Below are 16,064 nucleotides of genomic sequence, written 5' to 3' on the forward strand. Positions count from 1 at the left end.
TGTAACACTTGCTCAAGCAGGGCAGAGGCCAAGGGACTGAAGAGAGGCATGTCTGCTGGCAAAGGCTAAGAAGAGCCTGTTCTGATCAAAAAACTGTATTGTAAGCATTCCTGGACATAAATTGTAACCTGTTACTTTCCCTTATAAGCCCCATAGTCGTGAGTATTGTCTGTGAGTTCTGTGTGGCCATCGCAACAAATTATTGAATGCAGCAGAAAAGTAAAGACTGCTGTGGAAGGGACTGTTGGTGTCAGAACTGGTAAAAGGTTGGAGGGTGAAGACATGTCTGACCTCCCCATCGTAGGAATCAGCCTTGGGCTGTTAACCTTAATCCTCCTTCCCCCTCATGAACTTAGAGAAGTCAGACACCCCGCCACACCATTTTTACAGTAGGTAACCGGTTGCTGTCAGGTGATTCTGACTCATAGCAACTCCATGTATGTCAGAATAGAACTGTGCTCCATAGGGTTTTCAATGGCTGATTTTTCAGAAATAGGTTCCCAGTCCTTTCTTTCAAGGTGCCTCTTGGTGGACTTGAACCTCCAATTTTTTGGTTAGCAGCTGAGCATGTTAATGGTTTGCACCACCCAGAGACTCCCAAAGGGTAGTCAGGGGCCTTAAACTGATATTGCCACCTAAAAAAAAAAAAGCGGCTGAAAAAACTGATAAATTATAAAGGAAGCCTCTTGGTTCTCCTTTGAGAGTTGTGCACTTCTGATTTTTATCCCCACATTCCAGTAGAAACCTCCTAGTTGGTAATACCAAATGAGTGTTCACCTCTTGAAAAAAAGGCAAGCTATCAGATTTAGGGAAGGTAAGCTTTTTGTTTGATGAGACAACTGGGGCCTTTGGGAGTCATTGGATTTTACATGCTAAATAAAGAGCTCTTGTTGGTTTTTGGTTGCTGGATATTTCACCAGTGTAATTTATTGGCTTGTAAAAAAAAGTATGACATTTCGTGGGTTCTCCTACTTAGCTTTCCTTTCTTTTTTTTTAAACATTTTATTGTGCTTTAGGTGAAAGTTTACAGAGGAAATTAGTGTCTCATTCAAAAATGTATACACAAATTGTTTCATGACATTGGTTGCAATTCCCACAATATGTTAGCATTCCCTCTTTCTACCCCAGGTTCCCTGTTTCCATTCATCCAGTTTTCCTGCCCCTTCCTGCCTTCTCATCTTTGCTTTTGAGCAGGTGTTGTCCATTTGGTCTCATATACTTGATTGAACTAAGAAGCACATTCCTCACGTGCGTTATTGTTTGTTTTATAGGCCTGTCTAATTTTTTGCTGAAAGGTAGACTTTGGAAGTGGCTTCAGTTCTGAGTTAGAAGGGCATCTGGGAGCCATAGTCTCCTCCAGTCTCTGAGTCCTTCCAGTCTCTTCAGACCAATAAGTCTGGTCTTTTTTGTGAATTTGAATTTTGTTCTACATTTTTCTCCTGCTTTGTCTGGAACCCTCTATCGTGATCCCTGTCAGAGCAGTTGGTGGTGGTCATCAGGCACCATCTAGTTCTTGGCTCAAGCTGGCGGAGGTTCTGGCTCATGTGGTCCATTAGTCCTTTGGACTAATATTTTCCTTGTGTCTTTGGTTTTCTTCATTCTCCTTTGCTCTGGGCGGAATGGAACCAATAGATGTATCTTAGAAGGCCACTCGCAAGCTTTTAAGACCCCAGACACTACTCACAACAGTAGCATGTAGAACATTTTTCTTTATGAACTCTGTTATGCCATAATTAGCTTTTCTTATTCTCTGTTCTTTTATGAGTAATCAAACAGTAATAAACACATTTTGAAGGCTCACCTGAGAATTTATAAAACCTGGATGAAGTGAACTTTTTGTTATAAAAATGACAAAGCTGGGTTCAAACAATTGCTTTCAGGGTTAAATAATCCCAGAGTTGATTCCTTTACATCCTGTACTCACAGAAGAGGAACAGACTGCCAAGCTGAATTATCCATCATTTAAAAAAAGAAATGGAAAAAAAAAAAAAAATCTTCCCATAGATATAAAATGGCTCCAGATTGCTTTCATTGCACCCTTGAGGAGCTGACAGGGCCCCAGATGGAGGTGTTTTTCAGCAAACTGTCAAGTGATCCATCCATCAAAACAACTGTATCACCCAGTAGAGTTATCTTTCTTTGCCAAGAATTATACTGGGTCAGGTGGGAGAGACCAGGGTATTATCAATCCAGGAAAAATACAAAAACGTGTACCTGAAATGAAGGGAGGGAAGATGTAATTACATTTTAATTCCGAAGGCCATATTTAGGGTTGTTTTACAGCAAGTTGTTGATGATTTTTACCCTCTGCTTTCTCTTATTCTTTCCAAAAATATGGACTTAATGATACTGATGCAGTGTTGGTTTCCTACTGCTGCCATAATGAAATACCACAAACTGGGTAGTTCATAAAAACAGAAATTTGTTATCTCACGGTTCTGGAGGCTAGGAGTCCGAAATCAAGGTGTCGGCCGTGTTGATTCCTTCTAAGGGCTCTGAGGGAGAATCTGGGCTTTGCCTCTCTCCTAGCTTCTGGTGACAGCTAGTGATCCTAGGAGTTCCTTGTCAGTCCAATCTCTGCCTCTCTTCACGTGGCTATCTTCCCTCTGTGTCTGTGTGTCTTCCCCACTTTTATAAGGACTCACTCATTGGATTTGGACCCAGTGTGACTTCATGTTAATTTAACTGACATCTTCAAAGAGCCTCTTTCCAAACAAGGTCACATTCACAGGTACCAGGGGTTAGGACTTCGACATATCTTTCTGGAGGATACGATTCAATCCATTACAAATACTGAGAGGTTGTTTTATGTGATTTTGAGGAAATAAAAACTGCAAAGCCATAATAGAGTGGTAATGCCTCAACCATTTCAAATTACCATCAGTAAACCAAGTACTGTAATTCAGAGACCTACAGAGGGTATAAGAGATCATTTGAAATAACAAAACTAAATTGATTGGAAATAACAACACAGCCCCCCAAAATTATCACTCAACAATCCAGAATCCCTTGGGGGTTCAATGCCCTCCATATTAGATTTACCTAGCCTTGGAAACTGTTCTGCATAGTGAAACCATGGGAAAGTAAGCAAATTTCATCATTCTTCCTGGCACACCTTTGAGGCTAGAGAGACAACTCCTGGGTAAACTGGTAGTTTTTATTTTCTATGTATGGCATTAGTAATATTCAACTTCAATCATTGTAAAATGCCATAGAGGATTATGAAAAATATTCATTCCTATTATTAAACTTTTTTAGTTTTTCCTTATATTTCCTCTAGGAGCCAATCATTCTCAAGAATCTCCTTTATGCAAGTCTTTTAATTAGTATTCAATGACCATCTACTTTATGCAACCCCTAGGTATCAGTCACTTTGTTGTACTGTGAGGGCTTGCATGTTGCTGTGAAGCGGAAGCTATGCCACCAGGATTCAGATACCAGCAGGGTCACCCACGGAGGACAGGTTTCAGCTGAGCTTCCAGACTAAGACAGACTAGGAAGAAGAACTTGGAAGTCTATTTCTGAAAAGAATTAGCCAGTGAAAATCTTATAAATTGCAGCAGAACATTGTCTGATAATAGTGCTGGAAGATGAGCCCCCCAGGTTGGAAGGCACTCAAAAGACGACTGGGGAGGAGCTGCCTCCTCAAAGTAGAGTCACCCTTAATGATGTGGATGGAGTAAAGCTTTTGGGGCCTTCATTTGCTGATGTGGCATGACTCAAAATGAGAAGAAACAGCTGCAAACATCCATTAATAATCAGAACCTGGAATGTATGAAGTATGAGTCTAGAAAAATTAGAAATCATCAAAAATGAAATGGAATGCATAAACATCAATATCCTAGGCATTAGTGACCTCAAATGGACTGGTATTGGCCATTTTGAATTGGACAATCATATAGTCTAATATGCGGGGAATGACAACCTGAAAAGGAATGGTGTTGCATTCATAGTCCAAAAGAACATTTCAAGATCTATCTTGAAGTACAACGCTGTCAGTGATAGGGTAATCTCCATACGCCTACAAGGAAGACCAGTTAATACGACTACTTACATACCACTACTAAGGCCAAAGATGAAGAAATTGAAGAGTTTTATCAGCTTCTGCAGTCTGAAATTGGTTGAACATGCAATCAGGATGCATTGATAATTACTGATGATTGGAATGCCAAAGTTGGAAACAAAGAAAAAGGATCGGTAGTTGGAAAATATGGCCTTGGTGATAGAAACAATGCCAGAGATCGAATGATAGAATTTTGCAAGACTGCATCATTGCACATACCTTTTTTCACCAACATAAATGACACTATACACATGGACCTCACGAGATGGAACACATAGGAATCAAATCGGCTACATCTTTGGAAAGAGATGATGGGAAAGCTCAATATTATCAGTCAGAACAAGGCCAGGGGCCAACTGTGGAACAGACCATTGATTGCTCATATGCAAGTTCAAGCAGAAACTGAAGAAAATCAGGCCAAGTCCACAGGAGCCAAAATATGACCTTGAGTATATTCCACCTTAATTTAGAGACCATCTCAAGAATAGACTTGACATGTTGAACACTAATGACCTAAGACCAGACAAGTTGTGGAAGGACATCATACCTGAAGAAAACAAGAGGTCATTGAAAAGATAGGAAAGAAAGAAAAGACCAAGATGAATGGCAGAAGAGACTCTGAAACTAGCTCTCAAACATTGAACAGCTGAAGCAAATGGAAGAAATGATGAAGTAAAAGAGCTGAACAGAAGATTGCAAAGGGTAGCTAGAGAAGACAAAGTATTATAATGACATGTACAAAGAGCTGGAGATGGAAAACCAAAAGGGAAGAACACACTTGGCATTTCTCAAGCTGAAAGAACTGAAGAAAAAATTCAAGCCTCGAATTGCAATAGTGAAGGATTCTATGGGGAAAATATTAAATGATGCAGGAAGCATCAAAAGAAGATGGAAGGAATATATAGAGTCATTATACCCAAAAAAGTTAGTTGACGGTCAACCATTTCAAGAGGTAGCATATGATCATGAACTGATGGTACTGAAGAAGTCCAAGCTGCACTGAAGGCATCAGCGAAAAACAAGGCTCCAGGAATTGATGGAATATCAGTTGAGGTGTTTCAACAAACGAATATGGCACTGGAAGTACTCACTTGTCTATGCCAAGAAATATGGAAGACAGCTTCCTGGCCAACCTACAGGAAGGGATCCATATTTATGCCTATTCCTGAGAAAGGTGATCCAACCAAATGCAGAAATTATCCAACAATACTATTAATATCACATGCAAGCAAAATTTTGCTGAAGATCATTCAAAAGCTGCAGCAGTGTGTCGACAGGGAACTGCCAGAAATTCAGGCCAAATTCAGAAGAGGACATGGAACTAGGGATATCATTGCTGCTGTAAGATGGATCTGCGCTAAAATCAGAAAATACCAGAAGGATGTTAAAAAAAAAAAAACCCCGTTGCTGTTGAGTCGAGTCGATTCTGACTCATAGCGACCCTATAGAACAGAGTAGAACCGCCCCACAGAGTTTCCAAGGATTCGAACTGCTGACCTTTTTGTTAGCAGCCATAGCACTTAACCGCTACGCCACCAGGGTTTCTGAAGGATGTTTACCTGTGTTTTATTGACTATGCAAAGGCATTTGACTGTGTAGATCATAACAAATTATGGATAACATTGCAAAGAATGGGAATTCCAGAACACTTAATCGTGCCCATGAGGAAGCTATACATAGATCAAGAGGCAGTTGTTTGGACAGAACAAGGGGATACTCTGTAGTTTAAAGTCAGGAAAGGTGGGCATCAGGGTTGTATCCTTCCACCATACCTATTCGATCTGTATGCTGAGCAAGTAATCCAAGAAGCTGAACTACATGAAGAAGAACAGGACATCAGGACTGGAGCAAGACTCATCAACAACCTGCATTATGCAGATGACACAACCTTGCTTGCTGAAAGTGAAGAGGTCTTGAAGCACTTACTGATAAAGATCAAAGACCACACATATTACACTTCAACATTAAGAAAACAAAAATCCTCACAACTGGACCAATAAACAACATCATGATAAATGGAGAAAAGATTGAAGTTGTCAAGGATTTCATTTTACTTGGGTCCACAATCAACACTCACGGAAGCAGCAGTCAAGAAATCAAAAGACACACTGCATTGGGCAAATCTGCTTCAAAGGCCCTCTTTAAAGTGTTCAAAAGCAAAGATGTCACCTTGAAGACTAAGGTGCACATGACACAAGAATGGTGTTTTCAATTCCATCATATGCATGTGAAAGCAGGTCAATGAATAAGGAAGACCAAAGAAGAATTGACGCCTTTGAATTGTGGTGTTGGCGAAGAACATTGAATATACCACGGATTGCCAAAAGAATGAACAAATCTGCCTCATAAGTACAACCAGAGTGCTCCTTAGAAGCAGGGATGGCGAGACTGTGTCTTCCATACTTTGGACATGTTGACAGGAAGGATCAGTCCCTGGAGAAGGACATTATGCTTGGTAAGGTACAGGGTCAGCAGAAAAGAGAAGACCCTCAACGAGATGGATTGACGCAGTGGCTGCAACAGTGGGCTCAAGCATAACAACGATTTTAAGGATGGCGCAGGACTGGGCAGTGTTTTGTTCTGTTGTGCATAGGGTCGCTATGAGTCAGAATTGACTCAACGACACCTAACAACAACAACAAACAACTCTTTGTAAAATAGATTGATCAGTTGTGATTGTTATATACCAGATCTGTGCTCCTCAGCCTGTGCTCATCATGACACATTTGGAAAATGATAATACTTGTCTAACACACCTGGGGAGGGGGACCACCACTGCAGAGAACTCTCAAGTCTTCAGGCACAATTCATGATCTTTACAGAAACAATCTTATAAAGTGCTCAGATATAATTATGACTATTGTAAAATGTTATTGGTTGTAAAAATTGATTTGAAAAAGTTTACAACCATCAATATCTTGCGGCATACCTATAACCTTTTGTGGCCAGTTGGGAAGCTCTGTACTAGAGAAATAATATGCTCCATGTTGGTTTTAGTTGTTGTTGGGTTGGCTCCAACTCATGGTGACCTTACGTACAATGGAATGAAACATCGTCCATTCCTGCGCTGTCTTCATGATTGTGGGTATGTTTGAGTCCATTGTCACAGCTATTGGGTAGTGCCTTCCAACTCGGCGGTTCATCTTCCAGCACTATATCCAACTATATTCTTTTCTGATCCATAGGTTTTCATTGACTGATTTTTTAAGTAGATCACCAGGCCTTTCTTTCTAGTCTTAGTCTGGAAGCTCTGCTGAAACCTATCCACCATGGGTGACCCTGCTGGTATTTGAAATACTGGTGGCATAGCTTCCAGCATCATAGAAACATACAAAAGCTACCACAGTACAACAAATTAATATGTCCCATTGTTGTTTGGTGCCATCAAGTTGATTTCAACTCATAGTGACCCCATGTGACAGAGTAGTATTGTCCCATGGGGTTTTCTAGCTATAATCTTTATGGAAGCAGGTCGCCAGATCTTTCTCTCATGTAGCCGCTGGGTGGGTTTGAACCACCAGCCTCTCAGTTAACAGCCAAGCACTTAACTGTTGTGCCATCAGGGCTCCTATATGCTTCATCCAAAAAAACCCATTGCCATCGAGCCAATTCCGACTCACAGCAACCCTATAAAACAGAGCAGAACTGCCCCATAGAGTTTCCAAGGAGCGCCTGGTGGATTCGAACTGCTGACCTTTTGGTTAGTAGACATAGCTCTTAACCACTATGCCACCAGGTTTCCATATGCCCCATAGAGATGGTCTTGTCATTACTGTTGTCAGTGTGAGAAGAATCCAAACCAGAAATGGTCCATAGTGTGTGCATTTCATATATCCTCTCACTGAAAAAGTCACACTCTTTTTCAGCATTAGCTATCATCAGGAATTTTCTTTCTTGGGCTCTGCTCTGAGCTGTTCATGAAAGTTCCTGTCCCTATTGCCTGTTCCTGTGGTTTTGGCCTCTCTCTGCATTTATAACATTAAATGTGAGCCTGTAATTGTCAAGAGCTGATGTCTTAGTTTTAAGACAGAGAAAAAAGATCAATGCAACCATAGAGTAACAAGAACTGGGTATAATACCTGCTGATCAGGCAAAAGTTTTGCTGTTTTATTTTTAAATGCAGAGGCAGTTTAAAAAAGAAGAAGAAAGAGATGGTAAATTTTTTTTTCAAAAAGTAAATATCACCTTTTTTTTTTTTTTCTTTTTTACAGTGATCAGGTGATAAGACTTATTCCCAAAACAGAAGAGGAAGCCTATGCACTGAAGAAAATACACCACCAACTTAAGGTAACGAAGTATCCACTTGCTTTTTGTGAGGAATTATCCTTGTATAACGTGTCTTCAGGGCTTTGCTGGCTGAAGTTGATTAACTGGAATTAGCCAGAAGAAGAGACGTTTAAGAGCTAAGTTGAAAGGACTTTTAAAGCACAGTTACATTAAGCTTGTTAAAAATTTTGCTATATGCAGGACACATTGCCAACTTACTAGTTCATTTGTTTATTTTCCATCTCCACGAGTTGAGAGCTTGTCCATTTTTGTTTACCACCATATTTGCAAAGAATGTCTGGTATGTTCTAGAAGCTCAATAAATATTTGGGTTTTCTTTTTTAACAAATGAATGGATTTAGTTTATAATTTTCCAGAACTTCTTTTTCCTTCTTAAAATCCTGCTGCTAATCATCTATATACTTTCCTTCTAATTAAAACTTCAAGCAGAAGTAAGTTGAGGAAAATAAAAGCTAGAAATTTAAGTTAATTAATTTTGCAATGTTTCAGTGGGTCTGACAAGAGAATTTGTTGGCAAAAGATGTAGGGCTTTGATTATTCAATCTTTGATGATTTTTATGGAGTTAGTGTTAGAGGGTTTCTCATTGTCCCATTATAGCAGAGAATGGAGTTTAGTTTGCTAAAAAGTTTTGATGAGAAACACGATGATTGGCTCTTTTCCATGCCTACCAACAACTGAACAAGCTCACGCAGTACGCGCCAGTTTGGCTTTGTTTTAACGGAAAGCAAAGTACCGTATGAGGAGGACTTCCTTTGCCCCATAGGGTTTCCAAGGAGTGCCTGGTGGACTCAAACTGAGGGCCTTTTGGTCAGCAACCATAGCTCTTAACTACTATGCCATCAGGGTTCCCTAATCTTTAATATGGAATAGAAGAAGATTTGTCCCAGGTGACTGAAGTACAGTCTTACCTGAAAAGAGTGTTAGGGGATGAAGGAAGAGGGATAGACTTTGTGGTGTTTGAAGATATTTGTAATTATCAATCATTTGGTCTTCTAGTTTTATTTTTCTCTTTGTCATTTTGGTTTCAAATATTGAATTTATTGCCAAATGCAGTTTTGAACTTTGAGTTTATCGATGTCTTTTCTCCGTCCCCTTTCCCAACCTGTACACATGCGATATCCAGTTTAAGCTCTGTGTCTCACTACAAGGTCTCTCCCTCCCCCCCGGGGTGAGGTTGCAAGAGCTCCTTCATCCAATACCAAAACTGTTGTTACTTTATCAATACCAGGGGAACTGTGCTTGCTGAGGGTTTCCTCCTCCCAGGAACCTTCAGAATACTGATGTTAACTCTTTTCTGGTCATGTATGATCCTCAAGCCCATGATAGCCTTTTCAGCAGCATTATCTAAACACTCTTATAAATACTCAGTCCACCAGGGACTTAGAAGTTACAAACAAAGCAAATTTTGAGAGATCTTTCAGTTTTCGTTGCAATGGTGTTTTAAATATACCACTGGAAAAACAAAAAAAAAAAAGCTACTTTTCACCTAGGGTTTCCAGTGTTTCAGGGAACAAATATTCTGACCAAATTTTGGAATGAAGGATTTGGCAAAGGATTGTTTTTCCAATTTGTGAATTTATTTACATGATAGCCTTAGAAAGTTATGAAAACTAAATTGCACGTAGTTAGATGTGATGATCGCAAAAGCAATAAAAATAACATCATTGAAGACTGTGCAGGTTATATATAAAACCCCAAAAGCAAACTTACTACCATCGAGTCGATTCCGACTCCTAGCAACCCTATAGGACAGAGTAGGACTGCCTCATGGAGTTTCCAAGGTTATATGGAAGTCCTCCTGCATCACTGGGGATGGAACCCAAAGCTGTTGAGCATTAGGGCGTCTGGCACTGATGACAGCTCATTTGCATTGCGTTCCTTTTTTGTAAGTGTTTAAAGAAAAACATGCCCACATATTGTTTTCATTGAGCACTTAAGGAAAGGTAGTAAGTGGGGAGAAAGTGGAGGAAATGGTTCTGATGTGAAGGAGCTTAGAGGATAACTAAGAAAAGGGAGGAGAAAGGGCTGGTGAGGAAAGAGGGAGCAGAAGGAAGCGAGGGGAAGGGTGAATACTGGAATAGTGGTGATGCACCAGTGACGCCGCTCTGTAGAGAATCGGGTTCACACCCTTGCAGTCACCATGTATCAGTCACAGGGCTGAGGACTTTCCCACTGAATGCTTCATCTTATCCCTATGAGGTGAGTACTGTCATTATTGCCATTTTATGGATGAAGAAACTGAGAGATACAGACAGAGGTTAAGTAGCTTGCCCCAGATCAGAGTGTGGGATTGGAACACAAATCTGGACAGTGCCAGGCTGTCTAGAACGCATGCGAGACCCACCTCTTGCCTCTGGCTCATTTGCTCTGATCATCTTCGCAATGGAGAGGATCATGGCCTAGAATGCAAAGCATTGGAGCCTAGACTCACAATGTGAAAATTATTATAGTCTTGTTTACTTTATTCTTTTTGTCAGGGTCAACAAGACCATTCCCAGGTTTGCTGAGTTGCTGCAAAGACTCACAGGACTCAGCATATGGTTGTACCCATGGCGAGGATATATCACGGCAATGGAGTACAAAGCAAAATCAGCATAAGGGAAAAGGCACATGGATAAAATCTGGGGAAAACCAGTCTCAAGCTTCCAAGAATCCTCTCCCAGGAGACTTACACAAGATGCTTAATTCCCTAGCAACATGTGTGAAATGTTATCTATCATGGCAGCTTCTTAGAGACTCAGTGCCCAAGGTTTTTCCTGTGGGCTGGAATTTAGATACTTCTGTCTGCTGTTGTTGTTAGTTGCCATTGAGTCGGCTCTAACTCACGGCAACCTCACGTACAGCAGGACTAAACATTTCTCAGTCTTGTACGTCTTCATGATCTTTGATATGTTTGAACCCATTCTTACCATCATGTGTCAATCCATCTCACTGAGGGTTTCCCTCATTTTCAGTGACCCTCTACTTTATTAAATACGATGTTCTTTTATAGCGATTTATCTTTTCTGATGATGTGTCCTAAGTAAGCAAGCCAAAGTCTCTCTGTCTTCGATTTTAAGGAGCATCCGGTTGTATTTCCTCTAAAACTAATCTGTTTGGTCTTCTGGCAGACCATGGTATATTCGGTATTCTTCACCAACATCACAATTTAAAGCATCAATTCTTCTCCTGTCATCCTTTTTCACTGTCCAGCTTTTGCATGCATGTGAGGTGACTGAAAAAAACATGGCTTCAGACAGGAGCTCTTTAGTCATCAGAGTGACATCTTTAGTTTTTACAGCTTTAAAGAAGTCTCTTGCTGCAGATTTTCTCACTGCAATGTGTCATTTGATTTCTTGACTGCTGCTTCCACGGATGTTGTTTTGTTTTTTTTTTTAATTAACTTTTATTAAGCTTCAAGTGAACATTTACAATTCCAATCAGTCTGTAACATGTAAGTTTACATGTATCTTACTCCCTTCTCCCACTTGCTCTCCCCCTATTGAGTCAACCCTTTCAGTCTCTCGTTTCGTGCCAATTTTGCCAGCTTCCCTCTCTCTCTATCTTCCCATCCCCCCTCCAGTCAAGAGTTGCCAACACACTCTCCAGTGTCCACCTGATTTAATTACCTCTCTCTTCATCAGCATCTCTCTCCCCCCCGCTGACCAGTCCCTTTCATGTCTGATGAGTTGTCTTTGGTGATGGTTCCTGTCCTGTGCCAACAGAAGGTCTGGGGAGCATTGCCACCGGGATTCCTCCAGTTGCAGTAAGACCATTAAGTACGGTCTTTCTATGAGAATTTGGGGTCTGCATCCCACTGATCTCCTGCTGCCTCAGGAGTTCTCTGTTGTGCTCCCTGACAGGGCAGTCATCGATTGTGGCCGGGCACCAACTAGTTCTTCTGGTCTCAGGATGATGTAGGTCTCTGGTTCATGTGGCCCTTTCTGTCTCTTGGGTTCTTAGTTGTCGTGTGACCTTGGTGTTCTTCATTTTCCTTTGCTCCAGGTGGGTTGAGACCAATTGCTGCATCTTAGATGGCCGCTTGTTAGCATTTAGGACCCCAGACGCCACATTTCAAAGTGGGATGCAGAATGTTTTCATAATAGAATTATTTTGCCAATTGACTTAGAAGTCCCCTCAAACCATGTTCCCCAGACCCCAGCCCCTGCTCCGCTGACCTTTGAAGCATTCATTTTATCCCGGAAACCTCTTTGCTTTTAGTCCAGTCCAATTGAGCTGACCTTCCTTATATTGAGTGTTGTCTTTCCCCTCACCCAAAGCAGTTCTTATCTACTGATTGATCAATAAAAAACCCTCTCCCTCCCTCCCTCCCCCCCGCCCCGTAACCACAAAAGTATGTGTTCTTCTCAGTTTTTTCTATTTCTCAAGATCTTATAATAGTGGTCTTATACAATATTTGTCCTTTTGCCTCTGACTCATTTCGCTCAGCATAATGCCTTCCAGATTCCTCCATGTTATGAAATGTTTCAGAGATTCGTCACTTCTTTATCGATGCGTAGTATTCCATTGTGTGAATATACCACAATTTATTTACCCATTCGTCCGTTGACGGACATCTTGGTTGCTTCCAGCTTTTTGCTATTGTAAACAGAGCTGCAGTAAACATGGGTGTGCATATATCTGTTTGTGTGAAGGCTCTTGTATCTCTAGGGTATATTCTGAGGAGTGGGATTTCTGGGTTGTATGGTAGTTCTATTTCTAACTGTTTAAGATAACGCCAGATGGATTTCCAAAGTGGTTGTACCATTTTACATTCCCACCAGCAGTGTATGAGAGTTCCAATCTCTCCGCAGCCTCTCCAACATTTATTATTTTGTGTTTTTTGGATTAATGCCAGTCTAGTTGGTGTGAGATGGAATCTCATCGTAGTTTTAATTTGCATTTCTCTAATGGCTAATGATCGGGAGCATTTTCTCATGTATCTGTTGGCTGCCTGAATATCTTCCTTAGTGAAATGTGTGTTCATATCCTTTGCCCACTTCTTGATTGGGTTGCTTGTCTTTTTCTGGTTGAGTTTTGACAGAATCATGTAGATTTTAGAGATCAGGCGCTGGTCTGAGATGTTATAGCTGAATATTCTTTCCCAGTCTGTAGGTGGTCTTTTTACTCTTTTGGTGAAGTCTTTAGATGAGCATAGGTGTTTGATTTTTAGGAGCTCCCAGTTATCTGGTTTCTCTTCATCATTTTTGGTAATGTTTTGTATTCTGTTTATGCCCTGTATTAGGGCTCCTAGGGTTGTCCCTATTTTTTCTTCCATGACCTTTATCATTTTAGTCTTTATGTTTAGGTCTTTGATCCACTTGGAGTTAGTTTTTGTGCATGGTGTGAGGTATGGGTCCTGTTTCATTCTTTTGCAAATGGATATCCAGTTATGCCAGCACCATTTGTTAAAAAGACTATCTTTTCCCCAATTAACTGACACTGGTCCTTTGTCAAATATCAGCTGCTCATACGTGGATGGATTTATATCTTGGTTCTCAATTGTGTTCCATTGGTCTATGTGCCTGTTGTTGTACCAGTACCAGGCTGTTTTGACTACTGTAGCTGTATAATAGGTTCTGAAATCAGGTAGAGTGAGGCCTCCCACTTTCTTCTTCTTTTTCAGTAATGCTTTGCTTATCCGGGGGTTCTTTCCCTTCCATATGAAATTGGTGATTTGTTTCTCTATCCCCTTAAAATATGACATTGGAATTTGGATCGGAAGTGCGTTATATGTATAGATGGCTTTTGGTAGAATAGACATTTTTACTATGTTAAGTCTTCCTATCCATGAGCAGGGTATGTTTTTCCACTTAAGTATGTCCTTTTGAATTTCTTGTAGCAGAGTTTTATAGTTTGCTTTGTATAGGTCTTTTACATCCTTCGTAAGATTTATTCCTAAGTATTTTATCTTCTTGGGGGCTACTGTGAATGGTATTGATTTGGTTATTTCCTCTTCGGTGTTCTTTTTGTTGATGTAGAGGAATCCAAGTGATTTTTGTATGTTTATTTTATAACCTGAGACTCTGCCAAACTCTTCTATTAGTTTCAGTAGTTTTCTGGAGGATTCCTTAGGGTTTTCCATGTATACGATCATGTCATCTGCAAATATTGATAGCTTTACTTCCTCCTTGCCAATCCGGATACCCTTTATTTCTTTGTCTAGCCTAATTGCCCTGGCTAGGACTTCAAGTACGATGTTGAATAAGAGCGGTGATAAAGGGCATCCTTGTCTGGTTCCCGTTCTCAAGGGAAATGCTTTCAGGTTCTCTCCATTTAGAGTGATATTGGCTGTTGGCTTTGCATAGATGCCCTTTATTATGTTGAGGAATTTTCCTTCAATTCCTATTTTGGTAAGAGTTTTTATCATAAATGGGTGTTGAACTTTGTCAAATGCCTTTTCTGCATCAATTGATAAGATCATGTGGTTTTTATCTTTTGTTTTATTTATGTGATGGATTACATTAATAGTTTTTCTGATATTAAACCAGCCTTGCATACCTGGTATAAATCCCACTTGATCAGGGTGAATTATTTTTTTGATGTGTTGTTGGATTCTATTGGCTAGAATTTTGTTGAGGATTTTTTCATCTATGTTCATGAGGGATATAGGTCTATAATTTTCTTTTTTTGTAATGTCTTTACCTGGTTTTGGTATCAGGGAGATGGTGGCTTCATAGAATGAGTTGGGTAGTATTCCGTCTTTTTCTATGCTTTGAAATACCTTCAGTAGTAGTGGTGTTAAGTCTTCTCTGAAGGTTTGGTAGAACTCTGCAGTGAAGCCGTCCAGGCCAGGGCTTTTTTTTGTTGGAAGTTTTTTGATTACCGTTTCAATCTCTTTTTTTGTTATGGGTCTATTTAGTTGTTCTACTTCTGAATGTGTTAGTTTAGGTAGGTAGTGTTTTTCCAAGAATTTATCCATTTCTTCTAGGTTTTCAAATTTGTTAGAGTACAATTTTTCATAGTAATCTGAAATGATTCTTTTAATTTCATTTGGCTCTGTTGTGATGTGGTCCTTCTCGTTTCTTATTCGGGTTATTTGTTTCCTTTCCTGTTTTTCTTTAGTCAGTCTAGCCAATGGTTTATCAATTTTGTTAATTTTTTCAAAGAACCAGCTTTTGGCTTTGTTAATTCTTTCAATTGTTTTTCTTTTCTCTAATTCATTTAGTTCCGCTCTAATTTTTATTATTTGTTTTCTTCTGGTGCCTGATGGGTTCCTTTGTTGCTCACTTTCTATTTGTTCAAGTTGTCGGGACAGTTCTCTGCTTTTGGCTCTTTCTTCTTTTTGTATGTGTGCATTTATCGATATAAATTGGCCTCTGAGCACTGCTTTTGCTGTGTCCCAGAGGTTTTGATAGGAAGTATTTTCACTCTCGTTGCTTTCTAAGGATTTCCTTATTCCCTCCTTGATGTCTTCTATAACCCAGTCTTTTTTCAGGAGGGTATTGTTCATTTTCCAAGTATTTGATTTCTTTTCCCTAGTTTTTCTGTTATTGATTTCTAGTTTCATTGCCTTGTGGTCTGAGAAGATGCTTTGTAATATTTCGATGTTTTGGACTCTGCAAAGATTTGTTTTATGACCTAATATGTGGTCTATTCTAGAGAATGTTCCATGTGCACTAGAAAAAAAAGTATATTTTGCAGCAGTTGGGTGGAGAGTTCTGTATAAGTCAGTGAGGTCAAGTTGGTTGATTGTTGTAAGTAGGATTTCCGTGTCTCTATTGAGCTTCTTAC

The 16,064-nt window shown here is 40.0% G+C and overlaps 1 protein-coding gene across 2 annotated transcripts in view; it reads left to right on the forward strand.

Moving 5' to 3' along the window:
* CPA6 (carboxypeptidase A6) overlaps positions 1 to 16,064 on the forward strand; it is a 431,593-nt gene that overhangs the window by 175,092 nt on the left and 240,437 nt on the right. For both annotated transcript variants that reach the window (XM_049853527.1, XM_049853528.1), the window contains exon 3: positions 8,275 to 8,350. In XM_049853527.1, coding sequence (XP_049709484.1) covers positions 8,275 to 8,350 — 76 coding nt within the window. The remainder of the gene's footprint in view (positions 1 to 8,274; positions 8,351 to 16,064) is intronic.

Source organism: Elephas maximus, chromosome 15, assembly GCF_024166365.1.
Source record: "Elephas maximus indicus isolate mEleMax1 chromosome 15, mEleMax1 primary haplotype, whole genome shotgun sequence".
NCBI lineage: Eukaryota > Metazoa > Chordata > Mammalia > Proboscidea > Elephantidae > Elephas > Elephas maximus.